The sequence below is a fragment of the Rattus norvegicus genome, chromosome 1, assembly GCF_036323735.1.
Source record: "Rattus norvegicus strain BN/NHsdMcwi chromosome 1, GRCr8, whole genome shotgun sequence".
NCBI classification, from domain to species: Eukaryota; Metazoa; Chordata; class Mammalia; order Rodentia; family Muridae; genus Rattus; species Rattus norvegicus.
In genome coordinates, this window is record NC_086019.1 from 93,369,780 (window position 1) to 93,397,729 (window position 27,950).

The following is a 27,950-nucleotide window of genomic DNA, read 5'->3' on the forward strand; positions in this document are numbered from 1 at the left end:
TGCTTCCAGACATTTTCAATTTTGAAACTGGGTTTACTTCATAGGCCCAAACTAGAAGACTATGTTAAGTCTTAAAGTTAAAAAAAGAAAAGAAAGGAAAAAAAAGAACAAAGAAAGCCCAGCCTTTCCCAAAGCAAGCCATGTCTGCAGCAGCCCGGGCCACATTTCTCTAAAGTATCTTAGTTTCATTAGGAGTTTAACGAGCCATGTGTCTTGAAGGAAAGGACAGGGGTGTTCTCAGAGCTGGATAGATGTGGAATTTGTGATTTTTTAATAGTGTTCTTTATTTGCTCTTGGGGTCTGATGAGAACTTTAGAATTTTTAATTTGTGTTTGTAAAAACAGGCAAAAGATGAAGACATATAGAAGGGGGGCAGGTAGTAGCTCAGGGGTAAAATTGTTCCCTAACGCATGTGAGGTCCTGGGTTCCACCCCCAGCACTGAGACAACAAAAGGCCACATAGCTGAAATTCCAACTCTAAAAGCCTAGAGAAAAAGACCCTAGAGTGGCTACAAAGCCACCAGCTGTTGTGCATATATCCCTTATCAATGAAGTAGGCTGGCCCAACTTCTCTTCTTGTCAGAGAACAGAGCCACCCATACCCTTCTGGGCATGGCCACTGTGCAAGACATGTGTGCATCTTTTCTGCCCAGGGGCCCCTGCGTTGGGTGCAGCACTCCCCCAAATAGTAAGCAGACTGGGTTTCCATGGTGAGAGCAATTAAATACCTTCTATTCACATCAGTTAGTCAGACAAGAGTGCTAATGTGCTTAACGTGCTAATCTACGCGCGCACGCACGCACGCGCACACACACACAGAGAAAGAGAGAGAGAGAGAGAGAGAGAGAGAGAGAGAGAGAGAGAGAGGGAGCGAGCCCTGATAACACTGACTGAAGACAGTTTCCAGGACTGCCTTTGTCCTTTAGCGATCAAAAAAGGCCTGTCATCTGGATACCTGAACAGAAGACTACAATGCCTAACGTCTCTTCCTGCCTGAGACACTCCCTCGAGCAACCCTGTCCAGTCATCCTTTTGTCCTCCCCTTACCCCTTAGATGCTGAATCATATGCAAGCTTCCTTCCGCAATGTTGTCTAACCTCAAATTGGCTTCCTCTACTAAGGTGGGGAGTGGGGTACACATTTCAGTGGTTGCTGCCCCTAACTCTGGAGTGATGTTAGAGACATTCTTATAACTTCACTCTAGAGGGGCTGGAGAGATGGCTCAGTGGTTAAGAACACTGACTGCTCTTCCAGAGGTCCTGAGTTCAATTCCCAGTAACCACATGGTGGCTCACAGCCATCTGTAATGGGATCTGATGTCCTCTTCTGGTGTGTCTGAAGACAGCTACAGTGTACTCACATAGATGAAATAAATCTTTAAAAACAAAACAAAACAAAAAAACCCTGCACTCTAGAGGAACTGCCCTCTATGTGTGTTGTGTGTTATGTGAGACTTGGGAGAAGAGGTAAGAAGACGGGCTGCCTCCAATCCACCCACTATGAAAAACCCACTAGAAAGCCAATGACAGACATCATTCAGCCCCACACCTTTGAGGGAAAAGTTGAAGAAGGATAAAACAAACCACAATGTCGCCTTTCTTTCTGTCTGCAGCAGACACACACATGCTATTGTGCTGCTGGGGCCCCCATTCAGTCATTGCAACACCATCACAAGGATATTTCCCAAGATGACTTCACGATGCCTCGGCAGTAACAGCCACTTCCAACTACTACTGTCCCATGTCCATGGTTTCACTACAAGACAAAGAATCTGTTCTGCTCCAGTATTCAGAAGGAAAACATTTTGGTAACGCCACAGAAGCGCACCAGTCTCCCTGTTCGGCAGGAAAGAGTGTGCTTTATTCACGGCAGTGCAGTCTTCCAGCACGCAAGTCTAAGAGACCTGAGCCTTGGAGAAGGACCATCGTGCAGCACGTGCCAGCTCACTCTGGTGTTTACAGTACAGTCTGGAGTGGTAATGTGGACCTGTAACCCTAGCACCCAGAAAGCAGACCCAGGAGTGTGGGTGAGGCCCTCCTGGTTTATGTATCATAAGCTTGTCTCAGATCAGGAGGGGTCTAGAGGTGTGGTTTGGTGGTGATAAGCTTGCATAGTAAGTGCCACGTCCTGGGTTCCAGTCCCAGCATGGCATAAACTGGGCACAGTGGCCCCTGCATGTAACACCAGGACAAGAGAGGGAAGTAGAGGCAGGCGGTCTGAGTTTATCCTCAGCTACATATGGAATTTGGCAAAGCCCGGGCTACATCAGAGACTATCCCAAGGATGAATCAAGTATCATCCAATCCTGAGCAAATCTCGTGGGCATTCAAGGGACTGAATATTCCTGGGTGAGTCACTGCTCTGCCCACTTCCGGATATGTTTCTAGGGTCAGATGAGATAGTTTTGAGTGTGGCAGGCACAAGAGATGTTCAGGATTGTCCTTCACAGACCTTCCGTGGAGCCTTGACCCACAAAGCGGTTAGTCTCTTCAAGTCGGTCAGCAGTTAACTTGGTGATCTCAGGGAAGATCTCTTGTCACATGGGTCTTCAGTACCCACCAGCACACACCACTCTCTGAACAGGGGGAGCTGGCCTTAGGCCAGCACCTTTGGCAGGAATAGGACCCCACTAAAACTTAACATTCTTTTGTTCTCCATGAATTTATTTTTACAGCTTCCTTTTATGTATGGCCAGGGAAACCAAATCTGTCAGGCACCAGATTTCCCCTTTTTACAAAGGCTTTTAGTGTGAGGCATGGTGGTGCATGCTTTTAATCCTAGGATTCAAGAGGCAGAAGCAGGTGGATCTCTGTGAATTCCAGCACAACTAGGGCTGCACAGTTAGGCCCTGTCTCTAAAAAATTAGAAGTGGTCTACGGAGCCCAGGCTGGCCATAAGCTCAGCAGTAGCTGAGGATGACTCAACTCTTTCTCCCTCTGCCCCACCTCCCAAGTACTGGGATTACAGGCATGTGCCATCCATCATGTCCAATATTTAATTTGGTTTTAAAACCTAAAAAATTTCAAGTTGACTTCAGGATATTTACTAAGTATGTAAGATAAACAAGGGTATGGAAGAGTTTAGGAAACTGATCAAGTGGCGAGACTATCTGAGTCAGTTTCTTCATGCACACCAGCACGTTACCTAACTATTGGTTGGGGATGGGTGGTTGAGAGGTCATTACAAGAATAGAAGAGCAAGTACAACTGGTGGCAAACACTAAGTCTCAGTAGGTCAGTCTACAGCTTTTCAGGTAACATTTCAATACATCATAGCTAGGAAAATGGCCACTGGCCATGGCCTCCCCAGTAACTGTGGCTCAAACTAGCTACTGAGAATTTTCTGTGGGCAATCTGCTAGGTACAAGAGAGAAGGATGTGGGGAGAGAGCAGGGGGAAACAAAAAAAAAAAAAAAAAAAAAAAAAAAGCACACAACCAAAGGAGGCACAGCATCAAGATAAATGTCTCAGGGACTTTCTAATCAATTCAGGTGGACTGCTCCTGGGCTAAAATCCCCAAGCACTCAGGCTTGTTCATCTATACAGAGATGCTGCTTTCTGTCAGAATCCCTTTCTGTCAGATGGTTTGGGCCACCTGGTCTTTAGAAAGAGGCTACAACTGACAATGGTTGTTTCCTCTTTCTTTTTTCTTTTTTTTTTTTTAAAGATTTATTTATTTACTTTATGTATGTGAGTATACTGTAGCTGTCTTCAGACACACCAGAAGAGGGCATCAGATCTCATTACAGATGGTTGTGAGCTACCATGTGGTTGCTGGGAATTGAACTCAGGACCTCTGGAAAAGCAGTCAGTGCTCTTAACCACTGAGCCATCTCTCCAGCCCGGTTGTTTCTCTTTCATTCAATGACTTTAGACTCTAGATATCTGGGCAACAGACTGAAATGTTACTCATGAATCTTCTTTAAGTGTTAAGAGCTGGTCTGCCACTTTCAGATACTTTGTAACAAATCCCGACACCTATATTGCAACACTGTAACTCTGTTTCCTTTGATGTTTTAACATAACTAAAAGGACTCTAATCTTGAGCTCTCAAACTACCCAGTATAAAGGCTTCTTTCACTGGTCCAGGAAAGATTTTTTTTTTAAAACCTGCTTTCATCTCTCCTTTAATAGGTCAGTGTCTCAGTTACCTTGGCCACTGAATTGCCAACTTGCTATATCACTAGCCTCTTATTTCCATGAGAAAGGGAGAGGAAAAAAATCATGTAACATGAGTGTTTTTGTTATTCTGTAAAACTAAACACATAAATAAAGGCAACAGAAGGAAACTGAGGGAAGGGAGCTGAATGCTGAGAACAGAGCCAGGGAGCGCAAAGGAAATAAGGATAAGCAGGTGGACATTCAGCAAGGACAGGCAAGCAGGGCTGGGAGATCAACCTCTTGATATTTGGGCTATTCAGAAAACCTGAATGAGTGGGACTACAGCAAACAGCTGTTAGCTCATTTCCCCCCTCAAGATGCCAACAAAGCAATTTAAAAAATAAGAAAGGTCTGGTTAAAAGTTTGTGTAATGTCCAGCATGCTATAAATCAGTACGGCAAAAGCCTAGAGTGTTCATCTCAACAGGCTCAAATTCCTTGGGCATTCCCAAAGTGATGCTTTTTTGGCTCCCTCCTCCTAGCTGTCATCTACTAGACAGCGCTGCCAGATAACCTGTACTGCACACTCACTCAACTCTGGAAAGGCCGCTGTCTGGCCAAAGTCAGCAGTAAGCAGAGAGCATGCTGAAATGACAGAACTCTCCTTACCTGTCTGTTAGGTTTAGACTTGGAATTCAAAACTAGGCCCTGCTCCCAGGCAGGGTGATGAAGTGAATAAGTGTGAGGATACATTTTAATTGACCTCCCTGCTAGCCTCTCCCTTGGACAGGAAGATAGCATCACACCCTCACTTGCTGGTGGGCTTTTTGTTGCAGTTTATGTAAGACAGGGTCTTACTAAATGGCCTTAACAGGCCTGAAAGTCTATGTAAAAACCCTAACCAGCCTTGAATTCACTTATAATCCTCCTGACTCTGCTTCTAGGGGGCTGATACTACAAACCTGTGCCGCCATGTTCAGCTAGAGTCTTAATAACTCTGGCTTGCCTTAAATGTTAGGTTACCCAGGCTGGCCTCTAACTCTCAGTGATCCTCCTGCCTCAGGATACAAAATTCTGGACCATTCCACTCCTGGGTCATTCGGTTTTTTGTCTGTTTGTTTGGGGGGTCCCTACTAACACTTTCACCCAACTTTCCCCACAAGGCCAAGCAATTGGCTGCAATTAAATGAAAGCTTCTAGCATGACTTTCATTCAACTGGAGGATGAGTCAGTTCCTGCTTCCAAAGACACCACCCAGTTGGTCTCAGAAGCTGGACCCAGAGAGGGTGTTTTTCACAAGGTAAAAGGCAACGCCCCTCCCCAACACATACCTTGGACTGCCTAGGATTAGGTGAAGTGGCAGATGCCACTCCAGGGCCACAACCAGATCGCAGTTCTCAAGTGTGAAGAAACCTTACCCTTCCAGCAATTTCCCCCCAGCAACTTTTTATTTCTTCTTCCTGATTTTTGAAATAAAGGTCTCCCCATATTTGCTCATGCTGGAAGACCCTGAACTCGAGATCTGCCTGACTCAAGATCTTGAGTGCTGGGCTTCCAGGAGAACACCACACATTTTCCAGGAGGGTGGGAAGAACAGGATGCTGGCGGCTGAGGTACTTCTTCCTCTCTTCTCCCAAGAGGGCACACACACAGTATATACTCACCCAGCTCACAGACTTCTCTGGTTTCCAGAGGACAACCCAGCCTGGCTACATTTTTTTTTTTTTTTTGTAAGTATGTTATTTAATTTTGAAAGCTGCTAAGGAGCTGTTAGTCTTAGCCAGCTCCTTAGAGGGGAGCAATTAGAGTAATGGAGCAAAATACCAGATGGCTACTTTGGGTCCTTCATCATCAATCCAAAAGAAAAATGGGGGTAGGGGAGGAATGACTTACAGAAAAACAAAACACTATCAGAGCTTTCAAATAATTAACTCACATTTAATACAGCACGAGCCAAAGGTCAGGGTCTAAACACTGAGGTCTGCAGACAATGGCGTGCCAATGAACACTCAAGCTCAGAACAAGGCATTTCCTCTACCTGTGAGACCTTTAGGGGGTAACTCTTGCCCTTCCACAAGAGCAGGAGATGTTCCGGAAGTCACTTTAGGAAAGTGGTCTTCAGTCACATTATCCTAAGGGTTAGTTAGGTCTGATTAGCATTTGGATGGGACAAACTAGGAAAGGCAACTGGGGACTCTTAATTGCTCAAGAATTTGTTTACAGGCCAGTAGTTCCGTGTTATTCAGAAGGAGGCTGGGGCACATGGATCACCTGAGCCCAGGATTCAGGGAAAACCTGAAAACAAATCTAGACTAAACCAACTATAATGAAATATTTTTTAAAAACTAGCCCAGGGCTGGAGAGATGGTTCAGAGGTTAAGAGCACCGACTGCTCTTCCAGAGGTCCTGAGTTCAATTCCCAGCAACCACATGGTGGCTCACAACATCTATGAATAAAATAAATAAATATTTAAAAAAAAACCAAAGAAAACAAAAAAAAACCTAGCCCAGTCCCTTGTCCTCCCACGATGTTCAAGACTGCCCTGTGAAACACCTGTCGCATAACCTCCTTATCTATAATGCCTCGGGTATAGGGGTATAGCGTGAAGGGCTTCCAGGTAGGACGGACATACTCTTGACTTGAGCTAACTCCTGCTTCAGCTGTTCTGGCCACAGAACTTTAGAGTGTGTGAACAAGACTATCATTCTCCCTGTGGTGGGAATATCTACATGCCTTGGAGAGGCAAGAAAAGCCTGTCATTCACCTTCACAAAAGTTGCACTGGAACATGAGAAAGGCCCAGTCATAAACAAAAAAGGAAAATTCTAGCATTCCTGTTGGGGCCTGGGTTGAGGATTCTTATAAGGAAAAAAAGCACCAACTGGTATATTCCTTTCATAACTCCTCCCCTCATGGCACCAGGAATCTTAGCCTATGCAGGATAGGGTGTAGAGGTGAAGCAATACTTTCCCCCCAAAGAACAGCGAAGTGTAAATATTTGCTGGAGTAGGTTATAAAGCAAGCACACTCGAGCAGGGCCCTTCCAGAGCTGCTGAAGCAACTTTAGAGAACATTGAGAGCCACCCTGTTCCTCGGCCTTTCCTGGCTGGGAAAGAAGGGAACCAGGAAGGAGCCGGGGAAAGTGACACAGGCAGCCATGAGGGCTCTGGTGAGTCCTGGTTCCTGTCCAGGATCTGAACACATACCAGTCTCACCATGCACCCTAAAGAGTGGCATGGAAAAAAGGGGGGACACCAGAGGTTGGTACTTGTGAAAGGAGGATGGTCCCTACTCCTGTTATACAGAGAAAAGGGACGGGGGCATAGCACTTTTCCCTAAAGATCCAAGACACTCTCAAAGTCAACGCTGTGACCCCGTTTCCTTCCAGCTTTCCAAGTCTTTTGGCAACTTTCAACCTTTTCCAATCTCACATGGCCTCGGGGAATAAATAATTGTTGAGATCCAGACTAGATCTCCCCTGCCTTTCAAAATGCACTCGTCTCTCAGCTATCATTCCTCAACTGTTTCACACACCCACTTTTAGGTTAAAAAAAGGTGTAAGATGCCATCCTTACACCACTGCTGACTTCCACCCCATTAGTGACGGCTGAGAGCATACAAGCTGACATTATGATTGAGCCAAGGTTACACCAGGTCCCACCTCAGGCTTCCCAAGTCACAGCGGCTTCTTCCACCATCGACCCTCCAGACTGGGTGCTTGGGCCCAGCCATATAGTAACTTCCCTGCCCCCCCCCCGGGGGGGGTGTCTGGGAAATGTCACCAAACCGGCTCTCTCCCATACCCTCAGGGCCCAGCTCCCAAAGTCCCAACTCCATGCACATTCTGTGGGCAGAGTCACCAAAAGCACACTTCTGATCGCCCTAAGAGCAAGGGCTTCATCCAAAAGCCAGTGCCCATCAGTAAGCTACAAATCTGGAAACCCTCGACCTCTAGAACGCGTGAAACCGCTTCTGATTTCAATTTTAAATTGCCACCCTCTTCACACACTTGTGAGCCACCCCCACGCACCCTTCTTTAGCTCTCCCTGCACATCCTCACACCCTCTCTCCCATCACTCCGAGTTTCCTTTTCAACCGCCCCGGCCTCCTCCTCGAACCTCCTCCATACCGTGGCTTCCCTTGTACACTGCCTCCACGCCCCTGAATACCAACGGGAAATACTGCTTTAGTACCCCTTCACCTATCGTCTCCATCAAAAGTACTTACCTACTCTCCCAGGACACTCATTTCTTCCTCAGGCCCTGCATTACCCAGGGCCTTTCTAATCAGACTTCCATTTTCCCAAACTAACCTCCTCCCATTATCCTCCGGCTCCTACTGTTCTCACTCTTATTGAACTATTTTCCCGTGGGCCTGGAACCTTTACTGTTTCACTGCCTCTCCCTTCTTCAAAGCCTCCCCATCAATTCTAATTGTGCCCCTTATCCTCTAACAGCAAGGCACCCTCAATAAACCTCACCCCCTTCACAGACATCTGTTCCTAGGCCCCTAACTTCTGCCCTAAACACCTACCTTCTCAGACCCCTAGTCCCATCGACCATCTTAACACCTAGCCACCTCATACTTCAAGTCCATGTAGACTCCCTGGTCCTCCCTCCCGTCTCAGGATTCCACAATCCTCTCCTTAGTGGCCCTTCTTTATCTTTCCTGATTCTTCATCTCTTCTAGAACCACCCATCCAACACACACACACACACACACACACACACACACACACACACACACACACACACAGAGACACGGCTTCCAGCAATTCCAATCTCTTCTTCAGATTCTCTGCACTCCAGACCATCTCCTCCACACAGATTCCCAAACCGCCAAATACTATCCGGGCTCACCAGTTCCCTTCCCGGACCCCATTGCTTGCCTGGGCCCTACCAATGCTTCCTTTGACCCTACAATCTCGCCTTAAAACGCAGTTCCATTTCAACCTCCCGAGTCGTCTTCTCGTTTGCCCCAGTTCCCCGTGTCTCATACCTGGCCGCCACTTCCCCCCTCCCCCTCCAGATTCCCAATTGCTTCTTTAAGCTCTGTAATCCCTCTCCGGGACTCCAAACTCGTTCCCGGACCCGCCAATTGTTTCCTAGGACCCCCTCCAGACCTCCCCTCCCCGCGCAGGACGCCATCCAGCCCGGATCACGGGCCGCGCACCTTGCGCTGCTGCTTCTCCCAGGCCGGGTCCAACAGCAGGTCCCGGTCCCAGTCATCCTCCTGGGCCATGTAGTCGCCCATGCCTCCGCCGCCGCCCGTGCCATTGCCGCCGCTGCTTGGGCCGTACTGGTACGCCTGGTTCGCCGCGTGATAGTCCACCATCCCGCCGCCTTTCGCTAGCCCGCCAGCCGGTCCGCTACCGCTCAGCTCCCGCCCCTATGTCGGAGCCTACGACTCGGCCGCCGCTTCAGCTGCTTTCAGCCCGCCCAAGACTGACGCCTGCGCAGTTCACTCGCCGCGCCTGCGCACTGCGCCGCCACCGCCACCGCCCTCCCGCGCGCGCGCACCTAAAAAGGCGAGCCCGCCCCCGGGTGCTCGGCGCCGGCGCAGAATGCACCTCCGGCCGCCCGCCCAGCGTGGGAGCCCAAGCGCTTCTCTAGCGTGAACGCGCGCGTCAACCCCCCCCCCGGGTGGGCGGGGCCCAATCATGAATGATTCATAAGGCGGGGCTCGTCATCCGGCTTTAACCTGTTTCTCGAGGTGGAATGTGTTCTCATTCAGCCATTCAGACGTAATCAAAATTTATTTGGTGACCTACTATGTACTTAACCGTGTTTTCTGTCTTAGAACTAAAGAAGTCAGAAAAAGTCCCCACCCTTTTGAAACAATATACAATAAACCTTGCACGATGGTACATAGGGGTCTCTGTTTTCAGGCCGCTAAGACTGAAAGCCTGATAACATGTTGGAGCTTGGGTTACACAGGGATACCCGTCTTAAATTAAATAATGGAGCTTAAAACTGGGCATGGTGGTGACACATACCTTAAATTCCCAACTGGAGGTGTGGACAGGATTCAAGGCCAGACTTGGCACACAGCGAGTTTGAGTCTAGCGTGGGATACATGAGGACCCTGTCTAAAAAAAAAATGAAAAAAGAAAAGGAACTCTAGAATGGACTGGATTTATAAAATCTTCAGATGGGCTTCATAGAAAAAGTAGATAGTTAGAGAAACTCTGAAAGATTCACAAAATAGACATCGAGTTAGATTAGATTGGAATAGCTAGCTAGCCGGGGAAGGCAAGGGATCTTTTTGGACTTGTCTATCTTTGTTCACTCAGCAAACACTGAGCCCCTACTATGTGCATCCACTTTCCAACTACAGACGGCATGATAAACCAGGTCAATTATCAAATGACTAAGTTTGTAAGAGAGATGGGCAACGGTAAGAAACATGGAAACCAGGCATGGTGATTTTTTTTTTCTTTTTTCTTTTTTTCGGAGCTGGGGACCGAACCCAGGGCTTTGCGGTTGCTAGGCAAACGCTCTACCACTGAGCCAAATCCCCAACCCCACATGGTGGTGTATTAACCCCAGCACTCAGGAGGCAGAAGCAGGCAGAACTCTGAGTTTGAGGCCAGCCTGGGTTGACAGAGTGAGTTCTAGGACAATCAGGAAAACTCTGTCTGAGGGAGAGAGAGGGAGAGAGAGGGAGAGAGAGGGAGAGAGAGGGAGAGAGAGGGAGAGAGAGGGAGAGAGAGGGAGAGAGAGAGAGAGAGAGAGAGAGAGAGAGAGAGAGAGAGAGAGAGAAAGAAACTCACAGGGCTTCTTAAAAAGAGGTAGTCAGCATCCACCACTCCAACAGCCTTCTTCCTGCCCTCCCACCTCTGTCTCCAGCCCCAGTTTGTTATTGTCATTTGATTTCTTTTAAATTTACATGTATGTATTGTGTGGGGCAGAGGTGCACATGTCACATGTGGAGGTCAGAGTTGATTCAGTGTTTTTACTACCTGGGATCCTAGGGGTCAGGCTCAGGTTGAGCAGCTCCACTGCAAATGGAAGCGTTTGGAGGTGTTGGTTTTGTTTTGTTTGAAACTGGGTCTTAATAAGTAGCCCAGGCCTGCCACCAACTCACTATGTAGGAGATGACCTTTGACCACGAATCTATCTCCTGCTACCTCCTGAACTCTGGTCCCTCCTTTTCTTTTGCTTTCTTTTTTTTTCCTTTCCCTCCCCTTCTCTGTCTTTTTTTCTCCTAACAGGATCACACTCTTCTACCCTGCCTAGTGTGGAACTCAGAAGAGCCATACACATCCTTAGCAGAGCACTGCTGGGTCAGACACCCGAGTCAGACCACAGCCCTCCCTGCTCAACTCTGAACCTCCTGTGTCTCCACTCTTAGAAGTCAGAAAAGCTGGAAAGGCTGCTGGGTGGGGTTGCTTTTTCCTGGTTTAAACCCGCCCTTCCTTAGTAATTTAGAAAATTTTTATTAGTTGAGACTCAATGTGATGGCTCACATACAGGTAAAGGTCCTGGTGGCCCAGGCTGACAACCATAATTCAATCCCTGAGACATGTAAGGTCAAAGGACCAACCATCTTGCAGAAGTTGTCCTCTGACTCCCACGTATGTCCTTTTACAAAAGGAAACATAATGAATCTAGATATTTAAATACAGAAAATATAATTGCACGGAAGGAATGGGATTCTGCCAGATCCAAAAGAAACTCAGGACAAACGGCTAACTGGGGTGCATATTAGCATACCAAAGGGCACGGAGGCTTCTTAGCTCCAGGATTACCTAAACTCCTCTCAGCCCTCCTCATTCCTATAATCCCGCCCTTGGGCTTACAAGCCCTTTGCCCTCTTGGCTCTTGGTTCTCTCAACCTCTGTTCTCTGCTTTCTCTCCCTCTGCTCTCTTGCTCTCCTCCCCTCCCCCTCCTCTCATGGCCTGGCTCAGTCTCCTAATCAGGTTTAGTCGACTACTTTCCCTGGGTGCTCGGGACTCTTCCAGGTGCCTCTGGCTGTGCTCTCTCTCAGACCTACAATAAAAACCTCCCCTGGTAGCACATGCCTTTAGTCCCAGCACTGGGGAGGCAGAGGCAGGTGGATTTCTGTGGTGAATTCAAGGCCAGCCTGGTGTACAGAGTGAGTTCCGGGATAGCCAAGGCTGCACAGTGAAATCCTGTTTCAAAAAAGCAAAACAAAACAAAAAGCCCTTTCTCCTCAACCTTACCCTGAGCCTGTCAGATTCAGTTTCCTTATGGCATTTCATCATCCGTGTCCTAGACTTTGATGACTATATCCACCCGTTAGCCTCCTGTCCTCCCTCTCCCTAATCCCTTCCCAAGTAATTCCCTTTTCTAATCTCCGAAAGTTTTGTTCCTCTTCCACCACTGGGATCTTGGGTTGGACCTTCACCCTGGGCCATGTTGCCTGCTACCCTCTCTTTTTGTGGAATTTTGTTTTGTTTTCCTCTGAACTGGAGGTTACAGTTAGGGCCTGCTAGGCAAGCTCTCTACCCTTTTTTTTCTTTTTTTCTTTTTTTTCTTTTTCCCGGAGCTGGAGACCAAACTCAGGGCCTTGTGCTTGCTAGGCAAGCGCTCTACCACTGAGCTAAATCCCCAACCCCTTCTACTCTACCCTTTTTTTTGATTTTGTACTTTGAGATAGAGTTTCACTATGCTGCACACTGGCCCCTGACTTGAGATGCTTCAGTTGCAGTCTCCCAAGGTTCCTGGGATTCCCTCCCCTTCCTTTCTTCCTTCCATGGTGTGTGTGTGGGGTGGGGGGGTGGAGGAGGGGTTGTCAAGACAGGTTTTCTCTATGAAGCCCTGGCAGTTCTGAAACTCACTCTGTAGACCAGGCTGGCCTCAAACTCAGAGATAAGCCTGGGCAGCCTCAGCAGTGCGGGGATTAAAGCTCTACTCCACATATTTTCTTTCAAGTGGAAATTTTATTCTTTATGCCAGCATAGCCTTCAAAATCGTAGGAGAGTATATTTAATAAAACTATGGGGGGTTGGGGATTTGGCTCAGTGGTAGAGCGCTTGCCTAGGAAGCGCAAGGCCCTGGGTTCGGTCCCCAGCTCCGAAAAAAAGAACCAAAAAAAAAAAAAAAAAAAACAATGGAAGCCCTGGGTTCTCAGTGAGACCCGGGTCCTCCACATCCAGGTCCCTATTTTCCTCTCAGCTTACCTGCCACTCTCCCTAGTGTGCTGGCCTCCTTGCTGTTCCTGCCTCCTGCCCAAATGATCCTAAGCCTCCAAGGCCTTTGCAGCGTGTTATCTGTCTGCTGTACTATCCCCACATTCCTCATCTCCATGACTCAGCCTCCTCTCCTGCAGGTTTCACTCGGCTCCAGAAGGAGCCAGTGGTCCCTGATTGCTTTATATAGAGTTACGTTCTGGGTTGGAAGGGTGGAGGGGTTGGGCTGCGCCTCAGTGGCGCACATGCCTAGAATCCAGTCCTGAAGGTTTCAGAGCATGGCTCAGTAGTTGACCACTTCACTAGAATCCACCAGAGAGGGTCTGGGGGCGTGGCCTACTGACAGAATGCTTGCCTAATCCTGGAGCCTAGGTTCTGTCCAGACAAGACTGCCTCCTGAGCTTTTTTCCATAATACTTTCCACCGTTTCACATCATTGATTCATTGCTGTTCTAGATCCTGTCTGCTTCCTCCCACAAATAGTAATCCACAGGGAGGGAGGGGACCTTTGTTTCAGATTCTACTCCAGGCCTGGTCTCTGAAGCCATGGCTGGTGGGCAGAGACTTACCAAATCCTAAGGGGAGGAATGAGTAGGCTCAAAACCACAAGCAGAGGTAGGTGTGGTGACTCAAGCCTGTAGCCCCAGCACTTGGGAGGATGGGGCACAAGGAGGTGTTCAAGGTCAAGGTCAGCCTGGGCTACAGGGAGAGTTTGTTTAACAAAACTATGAAACAACAAAAACCCAGAACACTGGTGGAGTTAGGGGGTGGTGGGATGGATCCGCAGGTAGACACTTGATGCCAAGCCCAATGTCTTAGGGTTTTTATTACTGCGATGAGAGGAGACGGTTTATTAACTGTTCATCACCGAAGGAAATCAGGACAGGAGCTCAAGCAGGGCAGGAGCTGATGCAGACGCCATGGTGCTCACTGGCTTGCTCCTCATGGCCTGCTCAGCCTGATCTCTTAGAGAACTCTGGACTAACAGCCCAGGGATGGCACCACACACAATGGGCTGGGCCCTCCCTCACTGAGCACTAATTAAGAATATGCCAGTTAATCCCAGGACTCTGGAGGCAGAGGCAAGCGGATCTCTTAGTTCCAGGTCAACCTGGTCTACAAGTCCAGTCCAGGACAACAGCCAGGGCTTTGTTACACAGTGGAACCCTGTCTCAAAAAAAAAAAAAAAAAAAAAAAAAAACCAAAACCCAAAAAGACTATACCTCACAGGCCTGCCTACAACCTGATTTATGGAGACATTTTCTTAATTGAGGCTCCCTCCTCTGAGAGGATTCCAGCTTGTGTCACATTGACATAAAACTATCCGAGACACATCTAACAACCTCAGTTTGATCTCCAAAACCTACGCAGTGGAAGAAGAGAGCTGAGTCCCTCAAGTCATCCTCTGACCCCCAAAACACACACACACCCCTCACACACGCAGAGGCACGCATGAATGAGTGCATTTTTAAAAATATTTCTCGGGGCTGGGGATTTAGCTCAGTGGTAGAGCGCTTACCTAGGAAGCGCAAGGCCCTGGGTTCGGTCCCCAGCTCCGAAAAAAAAGAACCAAAAAAAAAAAAATATTTCTCTGTGATATGTGTGCGTTCATGTGTAGATGTGAGTGCAGTAGTTTGTTGGATCCCCCCAAAGCTGGAGTTACAGTAGGTGTGAGCCACCCAGCATGGATACTGGGAAACATACGTGAATCTCTTTACTGATGAGCCATTCCCCAGCCCCTAAGATTATATATATTTAATAATGTATTTTTTTTATATATTCATATGAGGATGTTAACGTGGGGTTTTCAGCAGTAGGACGCTGCTGACTCATGAAGAGCCACAGGTAAGGAAGGACTTCGGCCTGTTGCCTACAGCACAGGAAAGTGGCGTGGGCAAGAGCATCATAAATGTTACTTCGTTGGGACAATCATTATGACTCCCTAGCAGTGGGATCTGAGCAAAGGAGACAGGTGAGAATTTTACTGAAACCAGAAGAACCCCAGGGAAATGGCTTTTTTTGGGTCGGGGGATCTCAAGTAACCCATTCTGGCCTCAAACTCCTTACTTATCTGAGGATGGCTTTAAACTCCTGATCACCCATCTCTGAAGAGCTAGGTGTGTGCTGCATGCCCAGCTTAGCCCAGGACTCTTACGATAGGTACAAGTGGCCATCCGTTTTCCCATCCCATTTACCAGGTGGGGGGACACTGAGATTTCCAGTCTAACAGCTCAGAAAGTGGAGGCAGCGGTTTGAATGGTGAGGTTTGCATGACATGGTCCCTGAGCACTTCCTGACAGAAACCATGGTCACAGAGTGGTAGAAACTTCTATATACTTGGGGAGGGAGGGGCTCATGCACCCTCTCTCACTTCCACGAGGGGACTGTTAAGAGTAAGTCCTCTGAGGGTCTCCTGTAAGTACCACAGCTGCTGGTTCTTTGTTAAGATTAAGGTGTGTGAATGTGGGAGTATGTGTACCTACACATACAAGAACCATATGCATGCCTGGCCCCTCAGAGAACAGAAGGGAGCAGAATGTCCCGGAACCATAGTTATAGAGAATTTTGAGCTGCCATGTGGGTTCTAGGAACTGGACCCAGGTTCTCTATAAGAGCAGCAACTGCTCTTAGTCACTGAGCCGTCTCACCAACCCTAACCTTTTGAGACAGGGTCTTACCACATAGCTGGCCTGGAACACGTGTGCCTCTTCCTCCACAGAGCTGAGATTAGAGGAGTGTGCCACCATGCCCGGCACACTACTCTACACTTAGCAATAGTCAGTGTTCCATGACACAGGGTCTCCCTCTGTATTCCAGGCTGATCTTGAATTCAAGCAGTCCTCCCATCTCAGCCTCCAGAATGCCAGGACACTATGGCTGGCTCCTGGGTCCCTTGTTAACACTGTAAGAGGAATGTCTTCCAGATTGGGAGCAGACAGTGGAATGTCAAAGGTGACTGCAGTAGCTCAAAGAGGCAGACATCAGAAACACTTGCCAGGTTAGACTCTGGAGTTTATATCACACACACACACACACACACACACTCTCTCTCTCTCTCTCTCTCTCTCTCTCTCTCTCTCTCTCTCTCTCTCTCTCTCCAGCCATTAAACCAAAGCCTGAAAGAAGTCACTTTGGTCAGAGCCAGACCGAAAGCAGACAAGACATAGCTGTCAAAGGACAAAAGGTCATCTCCCCTCCTGCCGAGCAGCCATGGCCAGTTGTTCAAGTTACATCCCACACAAGCACACCTGCCAGCGGATGCCTAGGCTTTGGTCCACACCCAGAGATGGCTCCCTGATTTCTACACAAGATGGCTGAGGGTGGGGCAGCATACCAACCCTCCCTCCTCTAGCACCTCAGAGCTTTCAGGAACAGAAGTCATTTATTTGCTGTCCCCAGGGTTAGGATGAGTTCCGGGTGCCTGCTTCAGTAAGTCTAAAGGCCAGGGCAAAGGGTGCGTCCCCACCCTAGTTCCCCAGGCCAGGATCCTCTGGAGGAATGATGGGTGAGTGCGGACTACAGGGAGGGTCGAACATGCCAGCAATCCACTCGCTGGCATGACAGAACAGGCCCCAAGGGAGATGGGAGTGGCAAGGCTGAACATTTACTGGGTCACTTATCACCACTGACCTCAACCCCCCAACCCTGTGCACACTGAAATCACCTGTTCAAGGTCACTTGGTCAGAATACCTGAATACCTTGGGTGTGACAAGCTGGGAGGACAGCTGACTAGGCAGTCTGGTAACCTTTCTGACTAGCACCTGTCCAACCTGGGAGACAGATCTTCAAAGTCTGAGATGAATGACTCCCGCTTCTCCATTTGTGTTTCCTTGGTGAATCAAGGAGTTTTGCATTACTGGAAGAAACAGCTAAGAGGCTGTTAGAGGAACAAGAGCAAACCACTTCAAGTCGTCAAGCGTGCAATGTGTACACATGTCCACGGGGAGGTCAGCCTCCCAAAGCCTGGGGTTATAGATATGTTGTGACGCTCGCACTGAACCCAACCGAACAGAGCTTTAGCACCAGTTAAATCAGGGGTCCCCACTTAACTCAGAGCTCAGCAATTTGGTTAGACTGGCTGGCCAGTCATCCTCAGGGAGCCGCCTGTCTCGGGCTCCCCCTGTTGGGCGTTACAGGTACATTACCACACCTTTTTATTTGAGCAGCAGAAGTTTGTGGACTGAGCCCCTCAGCCCCCCTTTAAAAACAGAATCTGATGCAGCTAAGGGCATCTTTTCATCCCTGATCTTCCTACCTGCACTTTCCAAGTGCAGGACTGGGCAGGCTGTTGCCACTGCCGGTTGAGGAAGTACCATCCCCTCCCTTTCAGAAGCCGGGTGACTTGTCAGAGGTGCAGAGAGCACGCTCTCCACTCCCTCCAGAGCACAGGGCCCCAGGGTGGCAACTCCCCAGGCCATTAGCTGGCCTCAGCCTACCTCATCCTACACTGACTCACAGGTAAAAGGAGGGGCAGGGAAAGGCAGCAGGGCGGGACAAAGGAGGAAGTGGCGTGGGGGACGCCCCAGAAGAGGGAAGGGCCCCAGCTCAGGTCACAAGTTGGCTCTCTGAGGGCAGAGGCAGGAGACAACAGGGTGGAGTGGACCATCTTTATTAATGCACACAGTTACTGGGACGAGGCCATGATGCTGGACACACCTGTGGAGAAGGAAAAAGCAGGGTGAATTTGTGAAGAAGGAAGAGCTGCCTCCCAGGGAGCCACTGTCCTTCAGGGTCAGGTCAGTCACCACAGAGGTAGTTGGGTGCTGGAGTTTAGTGGTCTTGGATGTTATGTAATAGTGCTGTGCCTCAGTTTCCCTGTCTACATACACAGCCATCTTTCTTACAGGACTAGGGAGCTCAGTGAAGAGCATGAACAAGCCTGGCACCAAGCACTGTGTGCATTTCGCCCTGGCCAGCGGCTCTCCACTGCCAACAGAACTGTGTGGAATTCCGAGACCCAAGCATGGTGAGCACTGAACACTTTCTGTACAGTCAGGGTGACCAGTGGGAAGTGACACAGCTCGCAGCTGTTCAGCTTGGCCACTGACCCACTGGTGTCCCTCAACAGAGCCATGTTGAGAGCACAGGGTGGAGCCCAGCAGGAGTCCTGTCCCTGTCCTTCCCCACTTCATGACACTTGCTCTGACAGAAGGGTGTCACTACTCATGTAAAGACCGTAGCCCAGGCTGGCCTTGAACCTCCCGCCTCCTGCATGCTGAGACCAAAGACACGTGCCAAACACCTGCTTTTTGCTCTTTTGGGGTGAGTCTGTTTACTCAAAGTGTGACAGGAATCGCTGTCACCGCCGTTCACTCTGCACCTGGCTCTTGGCTGACTGCCCTACACGATGATCTCCATTCACATTCAACCTCCTAGGAGGCAGGCACTGTGCCATTTCTAATAGTTTCCAAGATAGAACAAGAGTCACTACCCTATGATGGGACCAAATGACATATGGAGAGCCACAGCCCTGTCAGGACTGTTACTGTCACCTACCTTTTCCAGATGAGAAACTGAGGCACAGAGAAGCAAGAGTACCCTGGCACAGGTAGCTATGAAGCAGGGGTGAAACAGACTTGAGAGCCTGTGATAGCCCTGGGAACAGCAGAAGATGGGAATGCCCTTCCAGGCCTCTCTAGGCCCTGGGAAGAGCTGGAGAAAGTGAGTTGGGAGTCTTTAATTCCAGCACCCGGAAGGGAGAGATAGGCAGGTCTGAGTCTGAGGCCAGCCTGGTCTACAGGGATGGCAAGAAGGCCCGAAAGGGAGAGCTAGAGAGAGGAGACCACACAGCGGGCTCACATACAGCAGGGAAGGCTACCCAGCATCCCTCACTGACTCCCCTGGGCTAGTCACCTGGATGAGGCAATGGAATCTGGCAGACAGTTCCCAGCCCAGGAAGGAACGCTCTGCCTGGTGCTTTGCACACCCAGCACTGCTCTGAGGACACCATGTCTCCCCTGTGTCTGCGGCCCCAGGCCACTTACTGTCAAAGTCGATCTTCTCCACGATGTTCTTGGGCTTAATGCTCTCCTCCTGGCTGCAGATGAAGACCTGCCCTGACTCGTCCGCGCTCCAGCCGTACTTGCTCATCCACACCCTCAGCTGGTTGTCTGCAGGTGACGCAGGCAGGTGTTGGTTGCCTAACCTAATACCAGGGGCTTTGGGGGCAGGGAAGTTGGGGCTAACCAGGCCAAGCCCCCTTTGCCCAACTGCTCTAGGCAACTCCCACCAGGACAGCAGCAGGCCTTGGAAGAGATCCTTCAGGGCAAAGCCAGCGTTCTGGGGCTCGTGCTCCACTTGGCCACCAGAGGGCGCATGAGCCTCTTTCTCCTAGTCACATAGGGGTTTTGTTGTAGTTTATTTTTAATTTTGAGACAGGGATTTCATGTAGCCCTGAGTGGCTTGGACTCACCATGACTCCTAATACTTCTGACTCTCTCCCAAGAACCAGGATTACAGTGTGTGTGCCTCTAGGCCCAGTTTCCCTTAGTTTAACAATGCTTTCTATTTCTTTTAAAAACCACTTATTTATGTGTGTGTGTAGGTGTGAATGAATGCAGGTGCTCACAGGGAACCTCTTGGAGCCCGTGACCCGCCCACCATGATCTTCCAGATCAAGCAGGAAATGCTCACAACTGCTAAACCTGTCTGCAGCCCCAAGCTGCTTTCTTTTTGCAGACTCAAGAGCTGAGGTTTTGGTTTGGAGAGACCTTTTAAGAAATCATTCTGAGCAAGGCCAGTCCTTCTCAGAGCCACCATCCTATGTTCTGTCACTTCAGAGGACAGACCACGGAGGTTCTCCAAGGACCTGCACGTGACTGGAGGGAAAACTGACTTGTTACCTGGAATCACACAGCCCACAGACTGCCGGCACACATGACAGGCAAGCCCCTGCTGCAGGACCGCCACACTGGCTTTCCTCTCCAGGTTGCTCACCTCGAGGCACTGGGGCCCTGCCAAAGCCATCCCTCTAAAGCAGCCTCACTAACCTGGGCAGCACCAACTACAAGATACGAACGCTTCCAGGCCTGAGCTCTTGTATTCACTGCCATGGTCAGCATCAGGACCACTGTCTGAAACACGCATCCACTAACCAGTTGGTGCAGAGGCTTATGCTATAGCCCAGGCTGGCCTGGAACTCCAGACAACCTTCTTGCTCCAGCTTCCTACAAGGGTTACAGGGGGACGGCACCACACCTGGTGAGGGTGTTTTTGAGGCAGTGTCTCACTATGTAGCCCTGGTTGGCCTTGAACTCATGGAGATTCAGAGGGCAGCATCCTATACCAAACGTTCACCCACACTCTGGAGCAGGTAATAACCTAGGAGAGGTGCGGTGGGTCCCCTGCGCTGGCAGAGGCCCCATCCCCCAACCACCTATACCTCAGACTGACAGAAGTAGCACCGGGCCTCACCAGTCAGGTCTCCGAGCATCTCGGCCAGCAGCCAGCGGTCGATGTGCTGGTAGGTGATGCCCACGACATGGCAGATAACTGGAAATCAAAACCAAGACTGTCAGAGGCGGGGGAGCGAGGGCCAGGGATGCAGCCGTGTGGGAATTCTGGGCGCATGTGCGAGCGCTTTTGTGCCCTTCCCAGGTGTAGGAAATAGCAGTGGGTTTGCTCCAGATCACACACAGCTCCAAGCACAGCTTGATCCTCCTGGCTGTACAAGGCTTGAACTCTGTGAACTCCGCTCATATGATCTGACCTTCAGAATGTAAACAGATGCTCTAAATAAGATTGGCTACTGAACGACGCCTAGTCGGCCTCCTTTTTAATCTCCCTTCTCTCGGGTCCCTACTACACTGTCCCCAACCCCTCAGGAACCCAGGCTCGCAGGACTCACATTTTCGGACAGAGTCTTCAAAGCCAGTTATGCCTTCCAGGAGGTCCATGTTCTCATCCAGGGCTTGCTGTGGAAGAGACGATGCCCCGAGCATTAATTAACATGTGCACTAGCACTCCAGCATCACAAGAACCAGCAAGTGCTGCTGATGCTCCAAAGGCTGAGGCAGGAGGATCACAAGTTCCCGTCAGCAGGTGGGATCAGTCTGGATGCAGGAGGTCCTGCCCGTGTCTCTCTCTCTCGGGTTTAAGACAAGGTTTCTCTGTGTAGCCTTGGCTGTCCTAAACTTGGCTCTAAAAACCAGGTGGCCTTAAACTCAAAGAAATTCACCTGCCTCTGCCTGGCTGGGAAATTCAACAATCAAATCACAGAATGTAAATGTGTGCGCGCGTGCGCGTGCGCGTGCGCGTACGCGTGTACACACACACACACACACACACACACAGAGGCAGGTCATTGGTACATTCTCCATGGCCTCCATCTCCCTCAGCCATAGGGTTTCCTCACTACCCCTCCCACCCACCACACCTCATCTATCTTTAGGCTGTTCTGTGCCTAAAGGCTCCCTTTGCAGCTCACCCTTCACCCTCCACCCCCAAGGTTTCTACTCTCAGCAAAGCATCTTCAACGGGAGTGGGAGGAGGAGGGGCCTGCACTTCGTTGGAAGCTGTTAGTAAGATGGGAGGAAACCCAGGACCGTCCTGGAAGCCACGTGACCATGTCTGCACTGGAAACGACACCCGAAGGCCAAGTTCACTGGGGATATATCAGGAGATGGCATGGTGTATGCTGAAAGCTGGGCAGAGGGCACCACGGAGCCCTCAGTGAACACAGCAGAGTGGCTTCTAAGTCAGCAGGGGGGAGGGGACACTGAGGAAGGCAACCCACAGTCTTTGACCTGACCACTGAACATGAATTTTTGGGATGTCAGACCTTCTGTTTTGTATGTTTTCAGTAGATAATGGTCTGACTTTTCTATAGCCTTGCCTTGGATGAAGAAGGGGTGGGGCTCAAACCATGCCTCAGAGGTTCTGGCAAGCTCTGTAGGAAGGCAAAGGCTCACTGCAGACCTGGCATGATGGGGCTTGGGACCTACAGGCTTCCATCCTCCCCAGGCTCCAGGTTTTTTTTTTTTTTTTTTTTTGCTATTGTGTTTTGTCTTCTAAACATTTATTTTAGAAGGCAAGATTTGGGGCTGAAAAGATGGTCCAGTGGTTAACTTGGAGGAGGTCCTGAGTTCAATTCCCAGTAACCACAGGTGGCTCTCAACTATCTATGTTATTTTATGCCCTCTTCTGGCAAATAGGTGTGCGTGCAGCTAGAGCACTCCCATGCATAAAATAATAAATCTCCTTTAAAAAGGAAAAATTTTATATTTATGTGTGTGTGAACGTATCCATGTGAGCATGAACAGATGTGAGTGGGTGACCATGGTGGCCAGAAAAGGCTGCCCAGCAACTGTGCTGGAGCCAAACTCTGGTTCTTGTTATACAACAAAACAAAAGGCAGGGTGTTTTGCCTGCATGTGTACCAAGTGCATGGCCAGTGTACTGGCTGGTTTTGTGTGTCAACTTGACACAAACTGGAGTTATCACAGAGAGAGGAGCCTCCCTTGAGGAAATGCCTCCATGAGACCCAGCTGTAAGGCATTTTCTCAATTAGTGATCAAGGGGGGAGGACCCAGCCCATTGTGGGTGGTGCCATCCCTGGGCTGGTGGTCTTGGGTTCTATAAGAGAGCAAGCCAGTAAGTAACATCCCTCCATGGCCTCTGCATCAGCTCCTGCTTCCTGGCTTGTTTGAGTTCCAGTGCTGACTTGCTTCTTGGTCATGATGTACTTTTTGTGCAGGAAGAGAAACCCGACTAAGACAGGCAATGTCCATGGAGGCCAGAAGAACACGATGGGTCCCCTAGAACTGGAGTTACAGATGGTTCTGAGCCACTGCTCTTAACTGCCCTGGTCTGGAGCTCTATCCTCAGCCTCCTAAGCTCTGGAACTCAGGCAAGGGCCACCAACCCAGCTTAGCTTTCCCCTGGGCATCTGTCCATGTGAAGGCTGGAAAGGCAGAGAGCTCGGATGGATAAGAGAGGGTTTGCTTCTAACTAGGGACTCAACACAAGGGGACAGGGTGAGCCTCAGCCACGTGGGTCAGTCATGGCTCTATGTGAAGCCCTGAGCACAGAGCCTGGGACCTTGGCTGACACTGCCTTTGCTTGTCTGAGACAGCTCTCATGCAGCTCAGGCTGACCCCAACTCTGTACAGCTGAGGTGGCACCGAGCTTCTGATTCTCCCACCCCCACCTTCTAGACTTACAGTGTACACTAGTGTGCCTGGTCTTAGGAAGTGCTGGGTGGGGATGGCCCCCAGGGCTCCCCACATGCTAGACATGTACTCTAGCATCCCAGCCTGCACCCTAAAGACATTACCCAGAAGGCTTGAAAGTGGCAGGTCTCCAGCAGGTCCCCGAGGTACAAGATCTGTCGGATGGGCCGCTCTTCTTGCTGGAATCAGGAAGCATTAAGGAAACAGTGCGGGAAGCCATAGGTTTAGCTCAACCCTCTCTTCCTATCTCCTAGCTCCCCAGCCCCCCAAAAGAACTGGGAACTACGACTGGGGGTGCAGTTCAGCAGCACAGTGCCTGAGTACTTGCCTCCTACGTGTGAGGGCTTGGGTTCCATCCTCAGCACCACAAAAAATACCCACCACTTGGGAGACAGAGGCAGCTGATCTCTGTGAGTTCAAGCACAGCACGGCCTACACAGCAAGTTCCAGGCCAGCTAGGGTGATAGAGCAAGACCCTTTCTCAAAATACATGAAAAGAAAGAAAAACTCTGAGGTAACAAGATGGCCCAGCAGGTAAAACCGCAGCGTAAGCCTAAGGACCTGAATCCCTGGTACCCACAGGAGGAAGGGGAGAACTGTTACTCCAAGTTGTCCTTTGACCTCCACGTGTACTCCCAGACATGGGAGCACCATGCAGCATCCAGGGACTGGCCCAGCACTCAGGGCATGCACAGAGCCCTCTACCCGCCCTGCTTCCCAGCCTTCGCATGCTGCTGCAAGGATACATGTGCCTGGTCGATCATACATTTACACAGAGTGAAGTCGGTGTGGGGCAGGTTGGTGAGGGCTTTCAGCAGAATCTGGGCAGTGACTGTGGTCTGGAAGAAGGCTGGGTTGAACTGGTACCTGAGGACAGTAAGAGACATAGCAGCTGTGGTGTCTTGCAAAGCTGGCTGTAGTGGTACGAGACTGCAACCTTAGGACCCAGGCTGGTTACAAGTTTGAGGGTCATCTGGGCTGCTTTTATACAAATGGGTAAAATGATAGCCTGTATATGCCCCTTGCTACACGCTAGACCCTGCTAGGAATGTGTGAGCCCCAACACCCACTGTCTTTTCTATGCAACCTTAATTTCTCCAGTGCACTTCCCTGCTCTAGACACCAGATACAGTGAGAAGCAGACTTCTGGAGTGGGCATTCCCACTCTGAGCCAGGCTGCCTCTGTGCAGCCCCCGCCCCATCCTGTAAGAGGGGAGGCTACCACACAATGAACACTCAAGGTGCAGCCATCATCTCCAGCAAATATGTTAACCCCATTTTACAGATGTGAAAGCTAAGGCTACACAAACTGGTGCCTACAAATGGCAGAAGCAGAGGCAGGTGGACCACTGTGAGTTCAAGGCCAGACTGGTCTGCATAGCAAATTCCACAGCCAACAACCACACAGCGAGAGACCCTGATTCAAAAACAAGACACCGAAACACACCAAGCTATACAGCAGGTGGTGTGTCAAGAAAGCACCGGAGGGGGGTTGGGAATTTAGTTCAGTGGTAGAGCGCTTGCCTAGCAAGCGCAAGGCCCTGGGTTCGGTCCCCAGCTCCGAAAAAAAGGAAAAAAAAAAAAAAAAAAAGCAAGCACGGGAGGCATCCGGGTGTGGTAGCACATGATGCGTGTACTCGAAAGTCTGAGGCACAGGAGCCCCAGGAGTTCGAGGTCAGCCTGAGCTCTACAGTAAAGTGCTGGGTGGGTCTCAGAGAACGCAAGCCGGATGATGGCACGTGTTCATCATGACAGCACTTGGGAGGAGGAGTTCAATGTCATCTTGATAGCAAGTTCAAAGCCACTGACAGCTACAGGACCCTGGCTAAAAATAAGCAAATAAATTAAGAAAACAAGAAAAAGGACCAGAGATGGCTTAGTCAGTATAAACACTTACGGTGTAAACTCACTGATCTAAGCTAAATCTGGACTCATAAAACAGGATTCAGTGAGTTTGCCCCAGTGCTGCCATGGGGAGACGAGAAACAGAATCTTCTAGAAGTGTGCAGGCCAATCAGCATTCAGAAGCAGAAATCAGAAAGGTGGAAAGTGCCGGACATGGTGTCCTTAGTCCCAAGGCCACCCTGGTCTATAGCAGGAGTGCCAGGACTCAGCAAAACAAACCGGTGGAAAGCAAGATTGACCACTTCAGGTTGTCCTTGGACCGCCACCCTTGCCCTCACACTCATAAAACAAAATGAATTTAAAAGAATAAAATAGGGCTGGAGAGTTGGCTCAGAGGTTAGGAGCACTGGCTGTTCTTCCAGAGGTCCTGAGTTCAAATCCCAGCAACAACATGGTGGCTCACAACCATCTGTAATGGGATCGAATGCCCTCTTCTGGTGTGTCTGAAGGCAGCGACAGTGTACTTGTATATAATAAATAAATCTTTAAAAAATAATAAAATGTTTATGCCAGGTAGGCACGGCAGCCTGCCTGGCACTCCAGTCTCTGAAGATGTTACCACAGGGATGCCAAGAGCAAGCTGGTTAGCCAGACAAGCTGTGTTGGTGAATTCTGGGCTCTGACTCTGAATAAAGTGGAAGAATGATTGAAGATGACTGGTTGATATCAACCTCAAGCCACATGCATGTGTGCACACACAGCCCCTACACACACACACACACACACACACACACACACACACACACACACACACACTCATGAATATGGGTAAAGAAAAAAAATGGAAGAAGGCTGCCTCCAACCCAGAGGAAGATGCATGGTGCGGAAGAGCTTGAGCTATGTGATTACAGCAGAGCTCAAAGCAAACAGACCTGACCTAAGCTGATCTGGACCCAAGGCTGGGCCATAAGGGCTCAACAGTGGTTTACCTAAGCCAGGGATGTGATGGGGTAAAGCACATGAGCTGAGGGCCAGCGGAACTAACAAAATGGATGTTCATTTACAATAATCTGTCAAGAAACAGAGAATCGTTTATTACCCTGTATGTTTTTGGAATGGATTAAAAACAAAACAAAACAAAACAACCCCACTCAGACCCTTAGTTTACACACAAAGAGAAGTCACACCCTGCAGCTTGCCCCAGGCACCTCTGCACCAGGTTCCCTATCCAGAGTGGCTTTCTGCTAGCTAGCTCCTGGCATGAGGGTGGGGACAGACACTCACAGTTTCAGGACGGCCAGGTTGGCTTCTAGATCATAGGCATTCTCCTTGGCCTGTGTCTCCACATACCGCTCCAAGGTAGCCAAGTTCTCGGGATTGTACCTGGTAGGGTGTTAAGATGGGTGAGTACCCTGGCATGGTGGATACATGCCATTCATCCCAGTACCTAGGAGGCTGAGGTAGGACAGGAGGATTGCAAGTTTGAAGCTAGTCTGGGATTTATAGTGAAAACCTGTCTCAAAAAAGGAAGATAACTAGACAGACAGACATGGGTAAACAGAAGAGAACAACAGAGGCCAGTCCCATTATAGGACTTAGGGACCACTGTAATTTGTTAACCTGAACTCACTCTCTTCCTTCCGGCAGCTTTGATTCTAGCCATGTGGTATTCCTTTCTTTATTATTCTTTTTAATAAAGCTACATTCATTCGATCTTAAATAATTTAGTCCCATCCACTGAAACTACCTAGATAGCTGATCAACTGTACTACCTCCAGTAAGTCTTGTTCACAACATGGACCTCTGGTTAGCCCTACTTGAGCCCCGGGTCGTGTCTAAGATGCCTCCAACCGCAGCCAGTCTCTGCAGCCCCTATGTGTTCCTGAATACCTTCTCTTGGATTCCGTTCTGACCCAGTTCCACTCTCTCCTGCCTAGGTCAATACGTGGCTTGCCCTGGCCAGGCCCTGATCTCTCCTTACTGTCACTATCTGTTAAAAGGGGTTGTCGCCGGGATGGAATGGGAACCTAGGTCCAGGAACGCAGGACCTGTGGCTGTTTCCATCACCTCCGGTTCCCACTGGCCAAATAGAAATCAGTGAACATTATGTAGGATGGCCCACAAGAAGGACAGAGGAGGAAGAAACTAAGAAACATCGAGAGTCTGTGGCAGCAGAAAAGGTAAAGTTGAGGGACAAAGCTAAACTTGGAAAAACTCCGCCTCTGGAAGAGCGTGAAGCCCTAGCCACCCAGGGCTGGCTTCCCGTCTTCTCCACCCCGCTTGATCAGAGCGCGCCCTCCAGCCGAGCTCAGACCTGTCGATACCCTTGAGCAACTTGCCCACGTTTGCTCTCATCTGCTCAAACATCGCCATGACCACTGTCGCCTTCTGCAGCCCCAGCTGGAGTCGAACACCAGTTACGGTACTAAGTACTCAAGGACCGGAAGAAAAAGAAACGTGGTGGAAGCGGAATTACGTCACACCCTCTCTCTAGTTCCTACAAGGAAGGCATAGGGAAAGGCGCTTCCGGCAGCCGCGCCGGTTTTTTTTTTTTTTTGCTACCACATGATTTCCTGCTAGCAGTTGTAATTTGCGCATGCGCATTGGTCACACCTAAAAGAGACCAATACCGTGAGAAAGGTATAGTCTGCCTTACTACGCAGGCGCCAGGAGGCGGGCTA

At 49.6% G+C, this 27,950-nt stretch overlaps 3 protein-coding genes across 9 annotated transcripts in view; 1 reads left to right on the forward strand and 2 right to left on the reverse strand.

Moving 5' to 3' along the window:
- The window catches only part of Actn4 (actinin alpha 4), a 69,076-nt gene extending 59,486 nt beyond the window's left edge, over positions 1-9,590 (reverse strand). For 3 of the 5 annotated variants that reach the window (XM_006228689.3, XM_006228687.3, XM_008759185.3), the window contains exon 1: positions 9,272-9,580. In XM_006228689.3, the coding sequence (XP_006228751.1) occupies positions 9,272-9,433 (162 nt within the window). In that variant the 5' untranslated portion in view covers positions 9,434-9,580. Of the gene's footprint in view, positions 1-9,271 lie in introns of all 5 variants that reach the window. The other 2 variants (XM_006228688.3, NM_031675.2) reach the window with 2 other exon arrangements.
- Positions 1-27,950, forward strand: part of LOC103689966 (MARCKS-related protein-like) — a 980,777-nt gene that overhangs the window by 301,917 nt on the left and 650,910 nt on the right. The window lies entirely within an intron of this gene.
- Eif3k (eukaryotic translation initiation factor 3, subunit K) lies at positions 17,849-27,772 on the reverse strand. 3 transcript variants are annotated; one of them, NM_001398703.1, is made up of 8 exons: positions 27,584-27,708; positions 26,554-26,652; positions 24,171-24,291; positions 23,529-23,603; positions 21,102-21,168; positions 20,669-20,746; positions 19,240-19,365; positions 17,849-17,911 (listed from the first exon to the last, which is right to left on the reverse strand). In NM_001398703.1, exons 1-8 carry the CDS (start codon positions 27,640-27,642, stop codon positions 17,880-17,882), a joined length of 657 nt encoding a protein of 218 aa, NP_001385632.1. In that variant the 5' UTR covers positions 27,643-27,708; the 3' UTR covers positions 17,849-17,879. The 3 variants fall into 3 exon arrangements, with proteins under 3 accessions (NP_001385632.1, XP_063139487.1, XP_038960175.1); XM_063283417.1 differs by having other exon boundaries at positions 17,849-19,365; positions 27,584-27,772; XM_039104247.2 differs by lacking the exons at positions 17,849-17,911; positions 19,240-19,365; positions 20,669-20,746 and having other exon boundaries at positions 21,103-23,016; positions 27,584-27,772.